The sequence below is a fragment of the Physeter macrocephalus genome, chromosome 11, assembly GCF_002837175.3.
Source record: "Physeter macrocephalus isolate SW-GA chromosome 11, ASM283717v5, whole genome shotgun sequence".
Lineage (NCBI taxonomy): Eukaryota > Metazoa > Chordata > Mammalia > Artiodactyla > Physeteridae > Physeter > Physeter macrocephalus.
Window position 1 is genome coordinate 77,025,574 of NC_041224.1, and position 22,838 is coordinate 77,048,411.

Below are 22,838 nucleotides of genomic sequence, written 5' to 3' on the forward strand. Positions count from 1 at the left end.
GTGTCACCAGGGAAGCCCCCTTGGCCCACTTTTTAATTGGATTGACTTTTTCCTGTTGAGTTGTAAGAGTTTTTCTATATTCTAGATGCAAGTTCTTATTGCATATACGATTAACAAATATTTCTCCCCAGTCTATGGGTTGTCTTTTTCAAGTCTGTTTTCCCCCCAGCTTTGTTGAGATACAATTGACATATAACACTGTGTAAGTTTAAGGCGCACAATGCGTTGATTTGATACACTGCAAAATGATTACCACCATTGTTAGTTAACACCTGCATCGCATCACATAATTGCCATTTCTTTTTTGTGGTGAGAACATTTAAGACCTACTTAGCAACTTTGAAGTATGTAATACAGTATCATTAGTTACAATCACTATGCTGTATATTAGATCCCCAGAACTTGTTCATCTTATAACTGGAAGTTTGAACCTTCTGACCATCTTTCCCTCTCCCCTACCACCCACTCCTGGCACCCACCACTCTAGTCTCTGTTGCTATGAGTTTGGCTCTTTTTTGTTACATGTATGAGATCATGCAGTGTTTGTCTTTCCCCTTATTTCACTCAGCATAATACCCTCAACTTCCATCCATGTTGTCACAAATTGCAGGATGTTTTCAGGTCTGGTTTTAATTGACTTGATAGAAATTATTATTATTATTAATTTTATTTTATTTTACGCGGCGTGGGGTCTTCGTTGCTGCGTGTGGGCTTTCTCTAGTGCGGTGAGCAGGGGCTACTCTTCATTGCGGTGCGAGGGCTTCTCATTGTGGTGGCTTCTCCTGTTGCGGAGCATGGGCTCTAGGCACGCAGGCTGCAGTAGTTGTGGCACGTGGTCTCAGTAGTTGTGGCTCGCAGGCTCTAGAGCACAGGCTCAGTAGTTGTGGTGCATAGGCTTAGTTGCTCCGCGGCATGTGGGATCTTCCCAGACCAGGGCTCGAACCTGTGTCCCCTGCATTGGCAGGCGGATTCTTAACCACTGCGCCACCAGGGAAGCCCAATAGATATTACTTTGGAAAGGGTTTTCTTCCAGTAAGTTAACGATGGCTGGAGATTCAGCAAATGGGTGCTGCCTGGCATACACACACACACATCTGCCTGTGTGTGTCATTGTCTGTGCATGAAGCAGGTGGTATGAGCGGTTGGGTGTTCTGAATCCAGGAAGAGTTTGATTTGCTTCTTAAATATATATATATTTTTCAGAACAAGAGTGGTCACTTCCCTTGTGTATCAATTCTTCTAAATTTAGATGAGGAAAACCCTCACGTTTTCTGAAAATGTGGCTTATGTTGTGAACAGAGAGATACTTGGATGTTAATTCCACTTAATGAAACAGGTTGTAAAGATCTGTCTGCCCCAGCTGTATGTAGGGATAGTTTCCCTCTCCATTTACAGGACTTGGTGTCTTGACTTTTTTTTCTTTTAATTACATTCTGTTTTTTAGCCAGCTCTTCTTTACAAATTACCAAACCAAACCAAACCAAACAAAAAACCAACTTTCTTAGTGTTCTTTCTGTTAACATAATTAGTGGTCCTAATTAAGGGATTAGAACTGGTTCTTAGTTTTATGTTTTCAGAAACGTTTCTAAGTCAGAATCACATGTCACACATTTTTTTCCCCCTGTAATGAAATTGGACAAATTAAGTGCATTTTCTTTTTCTCCTTTTTTCTCCTGCCAGTTTTTGATTGGATATTTCCCTTCTGCCAGATGCAATCTGTTTTTCTCTTCTGGCTTTCCTCTGAACTTTTTGGTTTTATAAGTTGAAAAATATAGCCTCCCACATTACACCCCTTGGGTTTTGTGATGAACTAGTTATTCTTAAAGTCTGAACTTGATTTGGCTGCTACTGTCTGAGATACAAAATTGAGGTGGCTTCTCAGAGTTAAGCTGGTGTGGCTTTTGCAAATCTTTTTCTCATCTAAGATTTGGCTCCAGATGAAGGTGAAATATTTTGCATTCTGGGCCAATTAATAAGTTTATTGGCACTAAACATTTTGTGCCATTTGCTAGAGGGCTGCAAGCTGACTTATTTTTATTATTGGAGCGTTTGAAAAACATACAAGTGTCTAAGAGACCACTTAGGCAGTCTTCTCCCTTGATTAGTGGAGGAAACTGAAACTGAAAGGCGTTGTGAGTTGCTGAATATCTCCCAGCAAATCTAGGCCAAGAACCATGACCACAATGATGATGGTGATGATAATAAACATTTAAGGGTCCAGTATTAAATACAAAACCAAACATTCATATTTATATCAAACTTCCCTTTCCCAAAGCTCTAATGGATGAAAGTGCAGAAGGGAGCCACTGGCTGGGCTGCAGCAGGTGCCCTGGCCCGGGACTCAGAAGTCCTGGTCTGGTGTTGCAAACCTGCCTGCCTTTGACAGAGCCCTTGTCCAGCTGTCTTAAGGCCTCTTCGGAACAAGGCAGGGAAATCAGTACATGTAATTGCTTAGCCTCTTTGATCTTCAATTTCCTCACCTATAAACCAGGACCTCTCTGGCGGGTGGTGAGAATCGAATGGTAGCAGGTGGGTGGCAGTCTCAGCCCAGGTAATACTCTTGCTGATTTCACGGTGCTGCATAGGAAGGGGCAGCAAACACCCACACCCTTAGGCTGTCACACAGCAATGTTGTTGAAATAAAAGCTAATAAAACAATACCGTCACTTTGTCACCAGCTGATTGGTTTCATCTCAAGTGCCACATTTTAGCGGTTGCTTGTAGTTGTCCGGGAGACTGCATTTAGGAGGATCCTGAGACCATGTCCAGGCTCAGCCACATAGAGTGGGGATTGATTAGTTATGTCTGCTGTGGGTGCAGGAGTGGGAGGCCTTCATTTATGCCACACCTGTGCCATCTATGGGCTATACAAATGCAGAGAATATGAACAGGCAGGAGCAGGAAATAATTTTGACTTGTTAATGGTCAAGTTCTTTTGTGGGCCTGACCTTGACCACAATACAGTTTCCTCAATTGTCATGACGTTGCAATGGGTGAGAGACAGTTCCATTTTGTAGCCTTAGGATGGGCTAGGCCTTGAGTCCCAGTAACTCTCTGGGGTTGGGACTCTAGTATGTGCTCAAAATCTGTCACAAGCCATTGAAAATCAGTTGCTCTTGGTGTAGCAACTGGACACCAATAATAATCTCCAATTATTTACCCTCCTTCTGAGGGTCAGAATTCTGGGGCTGTTGTTAAAAATGGCAGAGTGCGTTTATCTCTGGACACATCCAGGGTTTCTGCTGAAATTGCTTGCCTCTGTGTAACCTCCTGTTTCACTGGCATGTGACTGATTGTTCTCTGTCTCTTCACATTCCATGTCTATGGTCCTGGAGACCCAGGAGGCCCCTCTGGCCATGCTCCTCGCTCCTGGAGACCAGTGCATGTGAAAGGTCAGGGGTGGGAAAACCTCCGTGAGAAGCTATGATCTGCATTTTGGATCTTGAACATGAGAACTATATGGTGGGGGAGCCCACACCTGGCCCCAGCGTGTGGGTTGATTCCAAGCATAGAATTTATTGTGTCTGAGTTTCCCCTCTTGTCTCACTTAGATGTTCTTTTTGTTTTTCCTTCAAAGGTTCAGTCATTTGGGGAAAGGATTGTGCTTTTCATTCTAAACATCGTTATTTTTGGAAGACTGGAGAGGAATTTGGATGATGATGACATGTTTTTTTTACCTCACTCTGTGAAGGAGGAGGCTAAAATTCTGTGGAGAGACGGAGCAGCTGTTGGATTTTATGCAACCAAAAGGAAAGGTAAGGGCCACACGGCCGTGTGGGGTCACTGCCACTTCAGGCTCCGGGGGGAGGCTTCTGGGTGTCTGCCTGTCTTGGAGGACTCCCTGAGCCCACACGTTACTTGGAGAGAATCTTCTGGCACGAGAAGTATCACTAATTCAGCTGTCATGTAAATAAGCCGAAGGTATGGATTTCATTTTCACCACATTTCTCGTTTTACTGGCAAACAAAGTGAAAATTCATCATGGTCCTTGGATTCCCAGGCAGTGCCATGTCCCCCGTAAAATACTTGTTGCTGTTAATGGTTGTAAAATGACTTTGCAAGCACAAGCTTTTCGTTTCTTTTCTTTAATGTTACCAATTAGCTGTCAGGAAAAATGCCATTGCTAATAGCTGACATGTGGTGCAAAGGCACACTGGATGCCAAGATTTATAGACATTACCTCAGAAGAGGGGGAGGTCGGCCGCGATAACGAGGTTAGGGTAAAATCCTGGGACTTATTTTTAGGGGCTGTGATGAGCAGGGAGTATGGAACTTGTACTATTTTGTCTAAGAGATCAGTCTCTTCTTTAACGTTGCTTTCTTTAATAGTTTCTTTGATTTTGAAAGGCTGTCAACATCTCTGACCCAACTTGTCCAAGCCCCATCATTTAATTCTTACAAAGTTCTGAAGTTTAGCAAAAATAAAATTTCCAGGTACACCACCATAGATATGCTCTTGTCTGAGTTGAGTGTTTTTCTCTGGGGATAAAAAGGCTATGATTATGGTTTTGAGCTGTGTTCACATTGTGTATGTGTTCCACCTGTCCAGGATGGAGTAAGTCTGCGTTTCAATTTTTTCCCTTGGTGTGGTGTGAGGTGACCAGTTTCCCACGCAAGCAAGTCATGTAATTAATTATTTGTCAGAGTCAGTCATAGAGGCTGAAGCGCCTGTGTCTTTCAGCTCCTTGGGTCATGAAAGCCCTTTGTCCTTTGTTTTGATATACTGTTTCACTTTTTGGGGTGGCTTTATGCTTTAGTTATTATTTAGATAGACCAAGGATCTGGAGAATACTTGAAATGGAGTATTTTTGTAATTCCTCTTTCTTGGGAGACTCATTTGTTGTCATTTTCTACCAAATGGCTTGTCTTAAATCTGTAGCTAAATCATCTGTGCTGTAGATGTCCTACTAATAGAAACAAAAACTGTTAACAGATTCCAACCTGATGTGTGAGAACTACAGCTAAGTTGCAGTGATAGCCCAGACTTTGTTCTGTGAGAATTAAGCAGAGGCTGGATGTGGCGGCCTCATTCTTCCCAAGGCAGACCCAGAACCTTGGAGTGGAAGGAGGATATTATGGTGTTGAGTTGAGGCAGATCAGTCTAGGTGCTTGGATTTCTGCCTCCTCTTCATTTCTGACGAATTCCACAAATTTGATGGAAAGTTCTCTGAAGCTGCTTACTAGGTATTGTTGTTTTCATCCACGAACTGATTTTTTTAAGTGGCAATTGACTGTTAGTTACTCAACAATTGAGTTAGTTTAAAAAGTATCAAATGAGGGACTTCCCTGGTGGTGCAACGGTTAAGAATCCGCCTGCCAACGAAGGGACATGGGTTCGATCCCTGGTCTGGGAAGATCCCACATGCCGTGGAAGAACTAAGCCTGTGCGCCACAACTACCGAGCCCGCGTGCCACAACTGCTGAAGCCCTCATGCCTAGAGCCCATGCTCCACAACAAAGAGAAGCCACTGCAATGAGAAGCCCTTGCACCACAACGAAGAGTAGCCCCCACTCGCCGCAACTAGAGAAAGCCCGCATGCAGCAATGAGGACCCAACACAGCCAAAAATAAATAAATAAGTAAATAAATAAATTTATATATTAAAAAGTATCAAATGAGTAGAAAGTTAAATAAATAAAATACATTTTTCAGGTATACATTGCCAATTAAAAACATTTTTCTACTGCCTATTTCTGGATTAGCTTATTTTTGGAGAGACAGAATAAAAGCATTTCCATGGAATAATTATATAGACCTTGCCACCAGCAATGTTTGAGAGTTCCAATCACTCTGCATCCTTGCCGGTACTTGGTGTTGTATTTTTAATTTCAGTTGTTCTGCAAGATGGGAAGTGGTATCCAATTTTGGTTTTAATTTGCATTTTACTAGTGATATTGATCATGTTTTCATATGCTTTTGTTATGGTCATATATCTTCTTTGGTAAGTGTTCAAATATTTTTGCCTATTTTTATTGGGTTATTTGTTTTCTTATTATTGAGCTTTGAGCATTCTTTATGTGTTTTAGATATTGGTTCTTAATCAGATATATTTTGAAAACATTTTCATTTTGGTTTAATAATTTTTTCAAAGAGCAGAAGTGTTAAATTTTAGTGAAGTCTAATTTATCATTTACCAATTTTCATTATAATTCAGTTCAAAATATTTTCCAGTTTACTCTGTGATTTCTATGGTTCCTTTAAAAGTGAGTTTTAAATTTCCAGATATTTGTGAGCTGTTCCAGATGTTTTATTTTTTGTTGATTTCTAATTTAATTCTGTTACAATAAGATAATATAGTCTGTAACATTTTAATATTTTGAAAACTATTGAGAGTTGTTTTACAGCCCTGTATATGGTTTATCTTGGTAGACACTCCATATGGACTTGAAAGAGTGTGTGTATTTTGTATTGGGTTTCATGTTTTGGAAATGTTGGTTAGGTTAAAATGATTGATGGTGTCATTCAGATCTTCTATATTCTTAACTAATATTTTTGTCTAAGTATGAATTTATGAGGGAAGTATGTTAAAGTCTTTATGATTGTGGATTCATCTCTTCTTTTAGTTGTCAGTTTTTACTTTGTGTATTTTGGAGTTTTGTTATTAGTCACATCTAATTTATAATTGCTATATTTTCCTGATGTATTGACCATTGTTATTATGAAGTGTCCCTCCACTTGTCTCCAGTAATATCTTTTGTTAAGAAGTCTATTTTGTCTGTTATTAATACAGCCACTTCATCTTCTTATGCTTACTGTTTGCACAGAATACATTCTTTCTAGCTTTTTACTTTTAGTCTATGTCTTTATATTTAAAGCATGTATATTGTTGACAGCATACAACTGGGTCTTGGATTTTAAATCTAGTTTTAATGATCTCTGCCTTTTGATTGGAACATTAGTATATTTACATTTAATTTTTTAAGATTTATTTATTTTTGGTAGCATTGCGTCTGTGTTGCTCCTTGCGGGCTTCTCTAGTTGTGGCAAGCGGGGGCTACTCTTCGTTGCAGTGCGCGGGCTTCTCATTGTGGTGGCTTCTCTTGTTGTGGAGTATGGGCTCTAGGCATGTGGACTTCAGTAGTTGTGACACGTGGGCTCAGTAGTTGTGGCTCATGGGCTGTAGAGTGTAGGCTCAGTAGTTGTGGTGTGTGGGCTTAGTTGCTCTGCAGCATGTGGGATCTTCCCAGACCAGGGATCGAACCCATGTCCCCTGCATTGGCAGCCGGATTCTTAATGACTGCACCACCAGGGAAGTCCCCTACATTTAATTATTGATATGATTGTACTTAGACCTTATCTGCTGCAATTTGTTTTGTGTCTTCTGTTTCTTTTTGTTTTTCTCTGTTGCTCCTATCCTGTCTCCTTTTGTTTTAATCAGATATTTTTTACTATTCCATTTTAATTTCTCTCTTGGCTTTCTAGCTTTATATTTTTGTACTTTTTAAAGTTGTTGCTCTAGAGATTACATATGCATCTTAAACTTAAACTTATATTAACTTAGAGTGAATATTGAATTACTTAAGGTAAAATATAGAAACTGCAATAGTGTATTTTTATGTATCCATCATTTTATTTACATAGTGCTATTGTTATATATTAGATCTGTTTGTTATAAATCTGTTGCTACTGACTTATAAGTTTTAATTTAAGTAGTTATATCTTTTAAATATGTTAAGAAAAAATATATAGTTTTAAAATATTTACCCACATATTTACCATTACAATTTTTTTGTATAGGTCCAGTTGCCCTTCAGGCTAAAGTACTTCCTTTAGCATTTCTTGTAATGGAGCTGCTGGCAGTAAATTCTCTCAGGTTTTTTTTACTGAAAATGCCTTTATTTTGCTTTCATATTTGAAGGGTTGTTTAGCTGGATGTAGAATAATTAGTGTTAGCTTTTTTCCCTCAGAATTTTGGATATGTTGTTCCAGCATCCTCCGGCTTTCATAGTCTTGGGTGAGAAGTCAGCAATTAAACTATTGTTGTTCGTCATACATGACATGGCATTTTTCTCTGAATGCTTTTAAGACTTTCTCTTTAGCTTTTTTTGCAGTTTAACTGTGATTTGTCTAGGAGTGATTTTATTTTTGTTTATCTTTTTGGGAGTTTGTTGAGCTTTCTGAATCTTTAAAGTTTTCTACCAAATTCGGGAACTTCTTGGCCATTATTACTTCAAATTTTTGTGCTATTTTCTCTTTTCTTTTTCTAGGATTCCAGTTATATGTATCTTGGGGTGCTTCACATTGTCTTGCAGGTCTCTGAAATTTTGTTAATTTTTCTTCAAACATTTTTCTCTTTTTTGGTTGAATAATTTCTGTTGAACCATATTCAACTTTATCTGCCATCTCCAAACTGTTGTTGAACCTATTTAAAATTTTCAGTTACTGTACTTTTGAGCTGTATAATTTCTGTTATGTATAGTTTCTATTTCTCTGTTGAGATTCTCTATTTATTCATTGAGCATATATTTCCCTTTAATTTGAAAAATTAATTCTTTGAACATATTTATAAAGCTATTTTGAGTTCTTTGTCTACCAAATCCAACATCTGGGCCTATTTAAAATCAGTTATATTAGAGTGACATCAGCAACATGACAGAGTGAAAAGCTCCCCTTCAGTCTACAGCCAGTAAAGCATCCACAGCGCAACAAAGGTGCCTCTGCTCAACCCACTGGGACGCCAGAGATTTCCACATACCTGCACATTTAAAGGTGGGTGGGCTGGAATACATAGGGGAGGCAGAACGGAGGGAACAGCAGCCCAGCTCTCTGGCCATGGAATCTGAGCCCATAGCCCCAGAGAACACATAACAGCAGGGGAGGCAGTGAGCACAACTCTGGCCTCCCAGCCGCAGTGGTGCCTGCAGCCACAGGTAACTGGGCAGCAGCAGCAGTGGGGCCTGAGACCCCATTCCTCCAGCCACTGACGTGCTCACAACTCAGGCCCCCTACTCCTCCACACACAGTGATGGAGTCTGTGAACCTTACAACACTGGGCACAGCACAGGTGCCTGTGCAACCCCTGCTCCGCCCACCCTCATCCTCCCCCTGTGGCAGCAGAGTCTACAATTCAGGGGATCCTGGATGCCAGGGAAGAGCCCATCATCCCAGTGACATTAGCAGCAGGAAGGCATCATTGACCCCTGGAGACACAAGAAGCAATAATGAGGTCACGGGCCACACCTCTGACAGAGGTGGTGGAGGGTAGAATGTGCCAACTCTCAAACATAACTGGAGGCAGCTCAGGTAAGGAAAACCATAAACTTGTGCTGTAGCGCCACCTACTGGAAAACAGAAGAAAGACCTCTAATTTCTAACCTGTTGAATCATTAGAATCAAGCAGAAAGATATTTGCTACTTCAAATGCATGGGCAGAGGAACAACTCATCAAGTGCCACGAAGAGCCAAAGTAACACCATGCCACGAAAAGAAAATGACAGTTCTCCAGAAGCCAAATTTAAAGTCACAGAATATTGCAATTTAACTGACAAAGAATTCAAAATAGGTGTCATGAAGAAATTCATTGAGCTATGAGAAAACTCAGAAAGACAGTTCAGTGAGCTCAGGAATAAAATTAATGATCAGAAGGAATACTTTACTGAAGATACTGAAACTCTAAGAAAGAACCAAGAAGAAATTCTGGAGCTGAAGAACTCAATAAACAACATAAAGAATGCATTAGAAAGCACTGGAAATACATCAGACCACATGGAAGAGAGAATTAGTGAGCTTGAGGACAGAAATCTTGAAATGATGCAAGTAGAAGAGGGAAGAGAATTAAGATATAAAAAATGAGGAAATTCTACGAGAGCTATCCAGCTCTTTAAGAAGGGTGAATATTAGGGTTATGGGTATCCCAGAAGGAGAAGAGTAGGAAAAGGGATCAGAGAGATTATTTAAAGAAATCATAGCTGAGAAATTCTCAAACCTGCAGAAGAAACTTGATATACACGTCCATGAAGCTAAGAGAACACCTAATTGCCTCAATGCAAAAAGACTTTCTTTAAGACACATCATATTAAAATTGTCAAAAGTCAATGACAAAGAAAGAATTTTAAAGGCATCCAGGGAAAAAAAAGGATGGTAACCTACAAGGGAACCCACAGAGTCTATCAGAAGATTTCTCAGCAGAAAGTCGACAGGCCAGGAGGGAGTAGAATGACATCCTTAAGATACTGAATGATAAAAACCGTCATCCAAGAATGCTTTATCCAGCAATATTATCACTCAGATATAAAGGAGGAATAAAGACTTCCCCAGGTAACTAAAAACTGAGCGAGTTCATCAGCACTAGATGTGCCTTACAAGAAATGTTGAAAGGAGCTCTTCTACCAGAAACAAGAAGGTAAAAGGACACAAAACTTTGAGTAAGGTGATACATAGAATCAGAAAATTGTAACTCTTTATCAGAATAGGTATTAAACATTTTATTATAGCATAAAGGTTAAAGGGGGGAAATCAGAAAAAATAATTATAGCTACTTCAATATATCAACAAACTCACAACATGAAAAAGGATACATTTGAGACAACAAAAAGCAGAAGGGGAAGGGGAAAAGGTCAGAAACCCTATAGGTAAATGAAGATAAGATGTGATCAGCAGAAAAAGGACTATTTTATCTATGAGACGTTTTATACAAACCTCATGGTAACCACAAAACATAAATCTAGAGCAGAGACAATAAACATAAAAAAGGAGGAAACTGAAAAAAAAAAATCATAGAAAACCACCAAACCAAGATGGCAGGGTGAAACACAAGGAAAAAGCAACAACAGTGATATAGAGAAACCAGAAAACAAAAGATAAAATGGCAGTAGTAAGTCCTCATTTACCAGTAATTACCCTAAATGTAAATGGAGTGAATTCACCAATCAAAAGACACAGAGTGGCTGGATGGATTAAAAAACAAGAAACAACCATACGTTACAGGAGACTCACCTCAGCTCTAAAGACGAACATAGGCTAAAAGTGAAGGGATGGAAGATAACACTCCAAGCAAATGCCAGTCAAAAGAAAGTGGGTGTAGCCATACTCAGCAGACAAAATGGACTTAAAGCCCAAAAAGGTAACAAGAGACAAAAATGGGCAGATATAATAATAAAGGGGACAATTTATCAAGAAAAACTCAGTGATTGATATATATATGTATATATAATGCATATATATATATGCATTTAACATAGGAGCACCAAAATATATAAAACAATTATTAACAGACCTAAAGGGAGAAATTGACAGCAACATAATAATAGTAGGGGACTTCAACACCCCACTTACATTAATGGATAGATCATCCAGACAAAAAAAATCAACAAGGAAACTGAGGTATTAAATGAAACGTTAGACCAGATGTATTGGATAGATTTGTACAGAACATTCCATCCAAATGCAGCGGAATACACAGTCTTCTCAAGTGCACATGGAACTTTCTCAAGGGTAGGCCATATGTTGGGACACAAAACAAGTCTCAGTAAATTTAAGAAGATTGAAATCACATCAAGCATCTTTTCTGATCACAATGGTATGAAACTAGAAACCAACTATAAGAAGAAATCTGGGAAAAATCACAGCTATTTGGAGACTGAACAAAGTGCCACTGAACAACTATTGGGTTGATGAAGAAATCAAAGGAGAAATAAAAAATTACCTGAAGATAAATTAAGATGAAAAGATGACATACCAAAATTTATAGGATGCAGCAAAAGTGGTACTAAGAGGGAAGTTTATAGCAAAACAGGCCTACCTCAAGATACAAGAAAAATCTCGCACAATTTAAACTTACACTGAAAGGAACTAGAAAAAGAAGAACAAACAAAGCCCAAAGTCAGTAGGAGGAAAGAAATAATAAAATCAGAAGAGGAGAAATAACAACGGATACCACAGAAATACCAAGGATTACAAGAGAATATTATGAACAGCTATATGCAACAAATTGGACAACTTAGAAGAAATGGACACATTCTTAGAATCATACAACTGTCCAAGACTGAATCATGAAGAAACAGAAAATCTGAGTAGACTGATGACTAGTACAGAGATTGAAACAGTAGTCAAGAAGCTCCCCCCAAAACAGAGGTTCAGAACCAGACAGCTTCACAGGTGAATTCTACCAAATATTCAAAGCTTTAATGCCTGTCCTTCCCAAACTCTTCCAAAAAATGTAATAGAAGGGAATGCTTACTAACTTGTTTTGTGAGGACAGCATCATCCTGATACAAAAATCAGACAAAGACAGCACACACACACACACACACACACACAGTGATGAAAATAGTTATATGTCTATGATGAACATAGTTCAATATCTCTGATAAACATAGTTGTAAAAATCCTCAACAAAAAATTAGCAGACAAAATCCAACAATATATTAAAAGGTTCATACACCATGATGAAGTGGGATTTATTCCAGAGATGCAAGGATGGTTCAACATATACAAGTCAGTCAGCATGATACAGCACATAAACAAAATGAAGGATAAAAAACATATGATTATCTCAGTAGATCTAGAAAAAGCAGTTGACAAAATTAAACGCCCACTTATGATAAAAATTCTTAATAAAGTGGTAGAAGGGACATACTTCAACATAATAAAGGCCATAGCTAATAAACCCACAGCTAACGTCATACTCAGTCATGAAAAACTGAAAGCTCTCCCTCTAAAATCAGGAACAAGATAAGGGTACTGACTCTTGCCACTATTTTTTTTTTTTTTTGCAGTACACGGGCCTCTCGCTGCTGTGGCCTCTCCCATTGTGGAGCACAGGCTCCGGACGCGCAGGCCCAGCGGCCATGGCTCATGGGCCCAGCCGCTCCGCGGCATGTGGGATCCTCCCGGACTGGGGCACGAACCCGTGTCCCCTGAATTGGCAGGTGGACTCTCAACCACTGTGCCACCAGGGAAGCCCGCCAGTCTTATTTAATATAATATTGGAAATCCTAGCCAGGGCAATTAGGCAAGAAATAAAAGGCATCCAAATTAGAAAGGAAGAAGTAAAACTATTTGCAGATGATATGATTTTATATATAGGAAAGCTTAAAGACTCTACCAAAGAACTATTAGCAATAACAAGCAAATACAGTGAAGTTGCAAGGTATAAAATCAACATACAAAAATGTGTTATGTTTCTATATGCTAACGATGAGCTAGCAGAAAGAGAAATTAAGAAAATAATACCATATACAATTGCGACAAAAGGAATCAAATACCTAGTAATAAATTTAACAAGGAGGTGAAAGACCTGAAATGGAATAAGAGAAAAATAATTGGAAAGATATTCTGTGCTCATGGATTGGAAGAATTAAAATTGTTAAAACATCCATATTACCTAAAGCAATCTACAGATTTAATGCAATCCCTATCAAAATACCAAGGATATTTTTCATAGAAATTAAACAAAGAAATTCTAGAATTTATGTGGAACCATAAAAGACTTCAAATAGCCAAAGCAATGCTGAGAAAAAGGGCAAAGCTGGAGGTATCACACTCCCTAATTTCACACTCTTTTACAAAGCTATAGCAATTAAAACAGCATGGTATTTGCAGAAAAGCATACATAGATCAATGGAATGGATTTGAGAACCCAGGCATAAACTCACGCATATACAAACTATTAACTTTCAACAAAGGAGCAAAGAACATACAATGGGGAAAGGATAGTCTCTCCAATAAATGGTGTTGAGGAATCTGGACAGCCACATGCAAACAAATGAAACTAGACACTATCTCACATCATACACAAAAATCAAGTCAAAAATGGATTAAAGACTTGAATGAAAGATCTGAAACCATAAAACTCCTAGAAGGAAACATAGGCAGTATACTCTTTGACATTGGTCTTCGCAATATCTTTCTAGATCTGTCTCCTCAGGCAAAGGAAAAAAAGCAAAAATAAACTACATCAAACTTAAACGCTTCCATGCAACAAAGGAGACCATCAACAAAATGAAAAGATAAACTACCAAATGGGAGAAGATATTTGTAAATGTACATCTTATAAAAATGTTAATATACAAAATATTTAAAGAACTCATACAACTCAACAACAGAAAAATAAACAACTTGATTAAAAAAAATGAGCAGAGGATCTGAATAGACATTTTCCCAAAGAAGACATACAGATGGCCAACATGCATATGAAAAGATGTTTGACATCACTAATTATTGGGGAAATGCAAATCAGAACCACAGTGAGTTATCACCTCATGCCTGTTGGAATAGCTGTTATCAAAAAGGCAAGGAATAACAAGTGTTGGCGAGGATGTGGAGAAAAGGGAACCTTTGTATGGTCCCATACACTGTTGGTAGGAATGTAAACTGGTGCAGCCACTATGGAAAACAGTATGGAGATTCCTCAAAAAATTGAGAATAGAACTATTATATGATCCAGCTATCCTACATCTGAGTTTCTAAAGAATATGAAAACACTAATTCAAAAAGATATATGTTCATCACAGCATTATTTACAACAGCCAAGACATGGAAACAACTTAAATACCCATCAGCAGATGAATGGGTGAAGAAGATGTGCATACATACACCATGGAATACTATGCAGCCATAAAAAAGACGAAAACTTGCTGTTTCTGACAACATGGATAGAACTTGAGGGCATTATGCTAAATGAAATAAGTCAGATGGAGAAAGACAAATACTGCATGATTTCTCATATGTGAAATATAAAAACAAAACCCCAAAATAAATGAACAAACCAAATCTAATAAAATGAGCACCTAGATGCGGAGAACAGAGTAGTGGTTACCACAGGGGAGGGAGTGGAAGGGGGAGGGTGAAATGGGTAAAGGGGATCAACTGTATGGTGACAAATGAAAACTAAATTTTTGGTGATGAGCACAGTGTATGGTATTCAAAAGTATAAATATATTGTACATGTGAAACGTATATAATGTTATAAACCAAGGTTACCTCAATAAAAAATAAATCTAAAGAAAAAAGAAAAAGATAAAATCAGTTATATTGACTATATCTGGTTTTTTTTTTTTTTTTCCCTGAGTGTGGGTCACAGTTTCCTATTTCTTTGCATGTGTTGGTTGAAGACTAGATGTTGCAGATATATTGCAGCAACTCTGACTTTTTACTATATCTGTTTTTTTTTTTTTTTCCTGAGTGTGGGTCACAGTTTCCTATTTCTTTGCATGTGTTGGTTGAAGACTAGATGTTGCAGATATATTGCAGCAACTCTGACTTTTTATGTGTGTGTTTTTGAGGATTTTTGATCTGGGAGGTATTTAGCTTGCCTGGATTCAAATCACAAACTCTGTCTCCTTTGATATGTAGCTGCTGACATGTGTTAGTACGATGTCTCATGGCTGCTTCTGTAGCCTGGCTCTGTAGAGGTCTTCCCTGTGCCTGCAAAGTTGATGGCCCGACAAAGATTTGGGTATGGACGTTGCTGATCCCTGTGGTTTCCTTGTGTCTGCTGGTTTTGGGCTCTGTACCCTTACCCGTCAAACCCATTTGGTTTCAGCTTTCTGCCAGTTGAGCTGCCCAAGTTGAGGAATGTACTTGGTTAAGAAAAGCACCAGAGTCACAGATCTGATCATGTGTAGTTCCATCTTTCAAGGGTGGATATCTCTCTGGTTTCTGACTTCTTTTGGTTGAGTCCTCTGGGTTCTCCTTCACTCATGAGTAGATTATTTATGAGCCAGGGATTTGGGCAGTTGCTCTGAATTAAGGTTTCATTCATTCTGTGGTTTCCATGTTGCCACTGAGCCTTTAAATTTCCAGCTACTTTCTTAGTCCTAAAATTTGATCTTTGACACCTTTAGCTGGTAAGGCTGCAGCGTTTCCCACCAATATTTTCTGTAGCATTGGGTGTTGAGTTATACCCTGTGGCCAGTAAGCTGCAAACTCGCAGGTTTTAACCTGTTTCATTTGCAATTTTCTGAAATTCAAATTTCTTCTGGTTTCTTTGTGCTTTTGAATGCCTTATGGTACCTGTGAGTGATTTTTTAAAATTTGTTTTTAAAATAGTTATTATATCTGAGACTCTGCATGACCACTTAATTTACTATCATCATCTGATGGGGACTCTGTCCAGGGATGAATCATAGAATTTTATTCCTTGTTTTCCCATCCCTTTCTATAAGTTGAGAGAGGGATTTGCTTTGATGAATTAAAAAATGGTTGATATTAGCAACATGCCGGTAAATAAAGCAAAAAATAATTTAGATAGTGAACAGATATTATTTACAATGTTTTATTATTTTAAACATATGATTTGTGAAAAAAAATCACTGGCGAGTACTTGTGGTTTAATTGACTATAGGAGGAGTTTATAGTTCAAAAGTTCAGAACAGTTAACGGTGTTTCTTCAGTCGTGGCCCTGTCCTCGGTGCTTGTCACAGCTTCATGTAGTGTTGTGTTGATACCTAGGTTATGGGTGTAGCACATGGCATGTTTCCCAACTTTGCAGCAGTACAATTTCTCTTCATTAGCTTAGATTCACATGATTAACAGAATATCTGTTAGTTTCAGCTAGGCTGCAGCTTATAATTTCATTCTGTGAGGAAAAGAAAATATGCAGATTCATTGCATAAACTGGATCATGGGGGGCAGGTTGCACCTTTTTAAGAGTATACATTTTTCTAAGCACATTCATTTTTGTATGTGTGTGACTTTAAGTATTATTAAAATAATTATCGGACAGTAAAATTGATCTCTTTTTTGGCTTTTCAGTTCTGTGAATTTTATAATCACAACCATAATTAAAATACAGGATAGTTCTCCAGCCCCCTCTAAAACTTTCTTGTTCTAATCTTTTCCACCCCTTCGCCCCCCACCCATAACCCCTGGCAACCACTGATCTGTTCTCTATCACTGTAGTGTTATCTTTTCTGGAATGTCACGTAGTGGAATCATACCGTATGTAGCCTTGTGAGACTGACTTGTTTCACTTTTTCATGATGCTTTTGCGACTCACCCAAATCATTGTGTCTGTCAGTAGTTTGTGCCTCTTTAGCGTGAGGAGAGCACTCAGTTTTGAAACAAGTTGGTGCCTTGGTATAAAATGAATGAGATCTTTTCAGGCAGACCTCTCTTTGGGAACATTTGTTAATGGGCCAGTTTGAGTTTCTCCCTTTGTTTGATAGTTCCATAATTGCCTTTCTTACAAAATATTGACACTTTAGTCATTTCATTATTTCATGCTGAAATTCTCCCTAGATAACCAAAATTAGTGAGGTTTTACTTTAACTTTTGCCCTCAAGCCATTAGTCCACAAGACAACATTCAAGGAAAGAAAACACTGGACTGGTAAGTGGAGAGTTGGCTGATTTAAGGCAGGGCTAGTAAGTATTTTGCTTTTGTATAAAAATACATAAAGAACAGCTTTGTGTTTCATATTCCTGAAAGCCCAACACTAATGCAAATCATAAAAACAGGAATGGCACTTAAAAGTGTTCAGTTAAGTGATTTGCCATCTAGACAAGCGTGTGACCTGTGAGATGGCTGTGATGCCTTGAAGTGGCCTCAGCTGCCCTGCTGGTCACCAGGGCCTTCTGTTCTCCCCTCCCCCTGATACGCCATGTCACAGGCCACTCCCATTCTGTTGTCCCCTCAAGCAGGGGGCCTTCATGCCATGTTCTGGACTTTAGTGGAGACATAAGCAGCAAAAGTGGAGTAGTGGGAGTGTGGTGTAGGTTCAGGTACCAGCTCTGCTGTCCGATGAGAAAGGGATTGCTGTCGCGAGGAAGAGAAGGGCTTGCAAGATGGGGTATTGGAAGGGTGCAGGGGAAGTTCATGGGGCGCAGACCGGCTTCCAGTGCTGGGATGGGTACCCAGCTGCTGCTCCATTCTCATCTTTGCAAGCCAGCTTCCTTTGCTCACTTACGTTTCCTGCTTCCTCATAACCTTGACTAGTTTGCCGTGATGCCCACCTGGCTCTACCTGTACTGCCTTAAAGGGCTGAGACCTGTTATAGTCCCAGTTTCACTTCATTCTAAACCTCTTGAAAGAATCAGGTTGGTCCAGCTGGCCTGCGGATTGAGTTTTTGTGGATCATGCGTCCACCTTGGTGGGCAGGCTTTTGTGCTTCCGATATGGCCACCTAGCCTCAGCTCTTTAACTGGGGCTGTGGTAGGGGCAGTTTTAAAGAAAAACTGTGGCTGAGCAGACACCCCATAATCATCCATGGGAGGATTCAGTTGATAAAGTCTCAGCCTGGGCTGGAATACCTCCAGTCCAGACCACCAGGCAGCCCTTCGTTGCTGCACAATGGATAATGCCTAATGGATAGAATGTTCCAGCAGCACACTCTGTGCTGCTTCTCTGTCCTGGGCCACAGGAGTGCTTGGGCTCGCACCAGACACCCGGCACTGGAATGGGGCCCAACAATCTATGTTTTAACAAGCCCTCCAGGTGATTCTCATGTTTCATTCTAGAGTTTGAGACCCACTCACCCAAGGCATACATTTTCAGTGGTAGTTTCTTTTGCTTTAAAAAATTTTTTCTATGTTCTGTGTCATATGAACTGGATAATGTGCAGAGTCGGGTGTTATACTAAACCGAAGCAGTTCTTTCTCCTGTAATTGACAAATGAGATGAATTACTGATACAAATTTTCTTATGTTCAACCACCCGGGATAAATCCAACTTGGCCAAGGTTATTTCCTTTAAGCAAATAAGTTTTTCTTCAATATTTTAAAAACGAATCTAATTTTATGGCACCTTATAAATAAATTCCTGTTATAATAGTCAAACATATAGAAAGAAATGATACTTTTCAAAGAAGAAACAATATAACTGAAGCTTATCTCCAAGTATATCTTGTTTTGGGGTGGTTCCTGTTAATGCATTATTTTCAGTTGTTTTTGAGAAAAGACGATTATTATACAAATAGGATTCTGAACACTTAGTCTTGCTTGTTAAAAGTGATGTTTTTCTGGAGCAGGTGTTGGCAGCTATGGCCTGTAGACCAAATTCTGCCTGTCATCTGTTTTTGTAAATAAAATTTTATTGAAACACAGCTTCGCGCATTTGTATTGTGCATGGCTGACTTTGCTCTACAACTGCAGGGGTGAGTGGTTGTCCTCGAAGCCTCAAGTATTTTCTACCTGACCCTTACAGAAAAAGTTTGCCAGCCCCTGTTCTAGAGAATACGGTTTAAATGTCTCATATTAAAAAAGAAACGGTTTTATCCAAATTGATGTTAGTAATGCTCCTCGGTGGGGAGAATTCGGGAACATCCAGGCCATTTACTGGTATCGTCAATAGTTGCTCAGCTGCCCCAGGTGCCCAGGGAGTGTGGCTCTAACCTTGTGAAGCGGGCTCATGACAGACATGCAGTATGATGGTCACGAAAAGAGAGTGGCAATGGTTAGCAAAAGTTAACACTTTGAGCTACTAGTGTTTTGAGTTTCCCAGGTTTAAGAGTATCCCAAATACCTTTATAGTTTGCACTTAATCTCTTGGACTAGCAACTGTGACTATGTGGCCTGCATTTGGATTTTCAGAGCAATTATTCTTAAAATGCTTCACAGAGCCAAGTGTCTGCAGCAGCTACTGTCAGCGTATTGCCTTTGGGGATTAGCAGTACAAACCCGGACGGGTGCTCACAGCCGCACAAACGCAGCTTTGCAAAAGGAAGTGTGAAGAGAGCTTTGGCCGGGCACTTGGCTCTTTTGCGTTCTGTGGACCCACACCTTAACTTTCCTGGTGCCCAGGTTTTGAGTGTCAAGACATCTGGGCAGTGGAAATACACTATGGCATTTGTCTTGCCACTTGTCTTTTAGGTCGTCTTCCTTCCTGACGAATCTTTTTGAAGCAGATACAGTTTTTTCCACTGCTTCCTGGCTGTCTGCTGCTGTCACTTCCCTATGGTGCACCGTCTGTCTTAGGTATCCTAAGAATATATTCCTCTCTTCCTAGAGTAACTGTCTTCCTCTTTGTCTTTGACCTGTTGGGGTACGTATTGTTAGGGGGATAGCCTGCTGGTGCCCCCTCCTTTACTCTTTGGTGGGCTTCGTCTTATCCTCACAGAGGTTCCTTCTTCAGGTCCTCCCAGGCTGTTGATGGAAAAGCCCTCTGTGTGGTGTTAGTTCATGCCTGGGGGTGGTAGTTTCACCCTGGATACCTTATTGATCATTTGTTATCTCCCCCAGAACAGCCTGGGGCATATGAGCAGAGAAACCAATTACCAGTGGAGTAACTTTGTTGAGTTCGGTTTGCTACTATTGGTTTCAGTTTTTTGTCTTATGTTCAGGAACTACTGTTATTTGCTTAATTATCTGATCTTCATCTGCTTTTTTATCTTTTTCTCTGAAAAGGTTACACTGTGCTCATAGGCTGAGTCAGGGACTAATATCTCTTTTTCTGTGCTCTGGAAGGCTTTCCTGGGAAAGTTGGCGGAAGTTATCTCTAAAGTCACCTGACCTTGTGTGTTCCTTGTGGGAGGGATTTAAACTACTGCCTTCAGATTTCCAGGGTCATAGGATAGTTTAGTTTTTCTGTTTTTCTGTGAGTCAGTTTTGGTGGGTTGCATTATCTTAGGAATTTGTCCTTTTTGTCTGTTCAAATCTATTGGCCAACCGTTATTTACAGTATTCTCTTACCTTTTAAATTTCTGCCACATCTATAGTGATATGTCTATTTTAATTCCTAATGTACTTTATGAATTGTCTTCTTTCTGGCTTTAGCAACTCTTGAATTTTTTAAAAAATGCTTTATGTTGTATCTTTGTTTTCGTTTTAATTCAATTCTATCCTTTTTGTCTCCTTCCCTTTAATTTCTTTGCTGTGGTATCAACACTCCCCATGAGCTGATGAGAGCCAGTTGGGCAGCTGTTACTGACAAAAAGGAGCCAAGTCCTATGTTTTTAACCTTTCTTGCCCCTGTCAGCTGCCATGTCTATAAAATGGGTAGAGTGGATGAGATCATGGCTAGGGTTCCTACCAACTGTTCTGTGCTATTGTATGTGGGAAGGTTTCCTAGGATTTTATGTTCTGACTATGAATGGGGAGTCCATTTGTGTGCAACCAGCTTACTGTCTCAGCCCCGTTCACAATCAGGCTGTAATATTCTTATTACAGTTCATTAATATTATTATTAAGAGGCCAGTTTGTTGGCTTTGTGAATTGAGATGGGTTTTATTTGACCAACCTGAAGGTATGATGAGCCTTTAGGAAGGGCTGGTGCAGTGTTCCTCTGCCCCACCCCAGATTTTTATTTTGAAATAATTTTAGTTTTACAGAAGAGTTGCAAAGATAGGACAGAGAGTTCCTGTTATACCCTTCACTCACCTTGCCCTAATGTTAGCATCTTACATAACCATGGCACAGTGGTCAAAACTGAGAAACTAACATTGGCTGACCTTCCAGCAATGTCCTTCTCTTGTAGGATCTGATGAGGAGTCTTTGTTGTCTTTAATCTTCAGGTCTTCTTAGCCTCCCCTACCAATTTGGGACCATTTCTTGGTTTTGCTTTTCTTTCATGACCTGGACACTTTTGAGGAGTACTGGTCAGGAGATTTATGGCATGTCCATTAATTTAGGTTTGTATGATACTGTCTCATGATTTGACCAGGGTTATGTATGGGTTTGGGGCACAGTGAAGCATGCTTCTCCTCACGTGGTCACATCAGGTGTGGGGTACAAGGTGCCAACGTTACTACGGGTGATATTCACCCTGATCACTCAAGGGGGTGTCTACCCCCTTTCTATACTATAAAGTTATTATTTTTCCCTTTCCTTACTTAATAATTGTATCTTTCTAATACAATTCAACACAATTCATTGTATCTTTTCAAATCAGTTTTTTTGAAGTGTAATTTTACATCCCATAAAAGTTGCCAATTTTAAGTGTACCATTCAGTGACTTTTTTTTTTTAAGCAAATTTAGAGAGTTGTATAACTAGCACCACAATCCAGATTTTAGATATTTCCATCACCCCCAAAAGTTGCCTTTTTGGTGTCAGTCTCTTTCCATCTCAGCTCTAGGGAATGACTGCTCTGCTCTCTGCTCTCAATTTGCCTTTCCTGGATGTTTCATATAAATGGAAAGATACTGTATGTGGTCTTCTTTCACTCAGCTTGGTGTTTTTGAGGTTCATCCAAATTACAGCATATATTAGTATTTTATTCCTTTTTATTGCTGAGTAATGTTCCATGGTATGACTGTACCACATTTTGTTTATGCATTTACCAGTATGGTTTCCAGTTTTTGGCTATTATGAATAATGCTGGTATAAATACTTGCATACATGTCTTTGTATGGACATGTTTTTGTTTCTCTTAAGTGGGTTCCTAGGAGCAGAATTGGTGGGTCTTTGGTTAGCATATGTTTTAACTTTTTAAGAAACTGCCAAATTATTTGACAAAGTTTCTGTACCATTATGTATTCCCAGCAGCAATATATGAGGGTTCCAATTTCTCCACATCTTGTCAACACTTGCTTGTCTTTTTGATTATAGCCATTTAGTAGGTCAAAAGTGGCATTTCATTGTGGTTTTAATTTGCATTTTTAAATGACTGATGATGTTGAGTATCTTTTCACTGATTGTTAACCATTTGTATGTCTTCTTTGAAGAAATGTCTGTTCAGATCATCTGTCCATTTTTAATTGGTTGTTGATTTTCTTTTTGTTGAATTATAAGAGTTCTTTATATAGTCTGGGTATGTCTTTTATCAGGAATGTGATTTGCAACATTTTCTTACAGTCTGTGGCCTATCTTTTTATTTTCTGTGTGGTGTCTTTTGAAGTACCAAGTTAATTTTGATGAAGTCAGATTTACCAGTTGGTTGGTTGTGTCCATTGATGGCAAAGCTAAGAACTCTTTGCCTAACCCAAGGTTGTGAAGATTTCCTTCTGTGTTTTCTTCTAAAAGC

At 39.2% G+C, this 22,838-nt stretch overlaps 1 protein-coding gene across 1 annotated transcript in view; it reads left to right on the forward strand.

Moving 5' to 3' along the window:
- Positions 1-22,838, forward strand: part of FAM169BP (Protein FAM169B) — an 80,501-nt gene that overhangs the window by 42,373 nt on the left and 15,290 nt on the right. Inside the window, 1 exon segment of the mRNA XM_055088196.1 lies at positions 3,578-3,755. Within this exon segment, the coding sequence (XP_054944171.1) occupies positions 3,578-3,755 (178 nt within the window).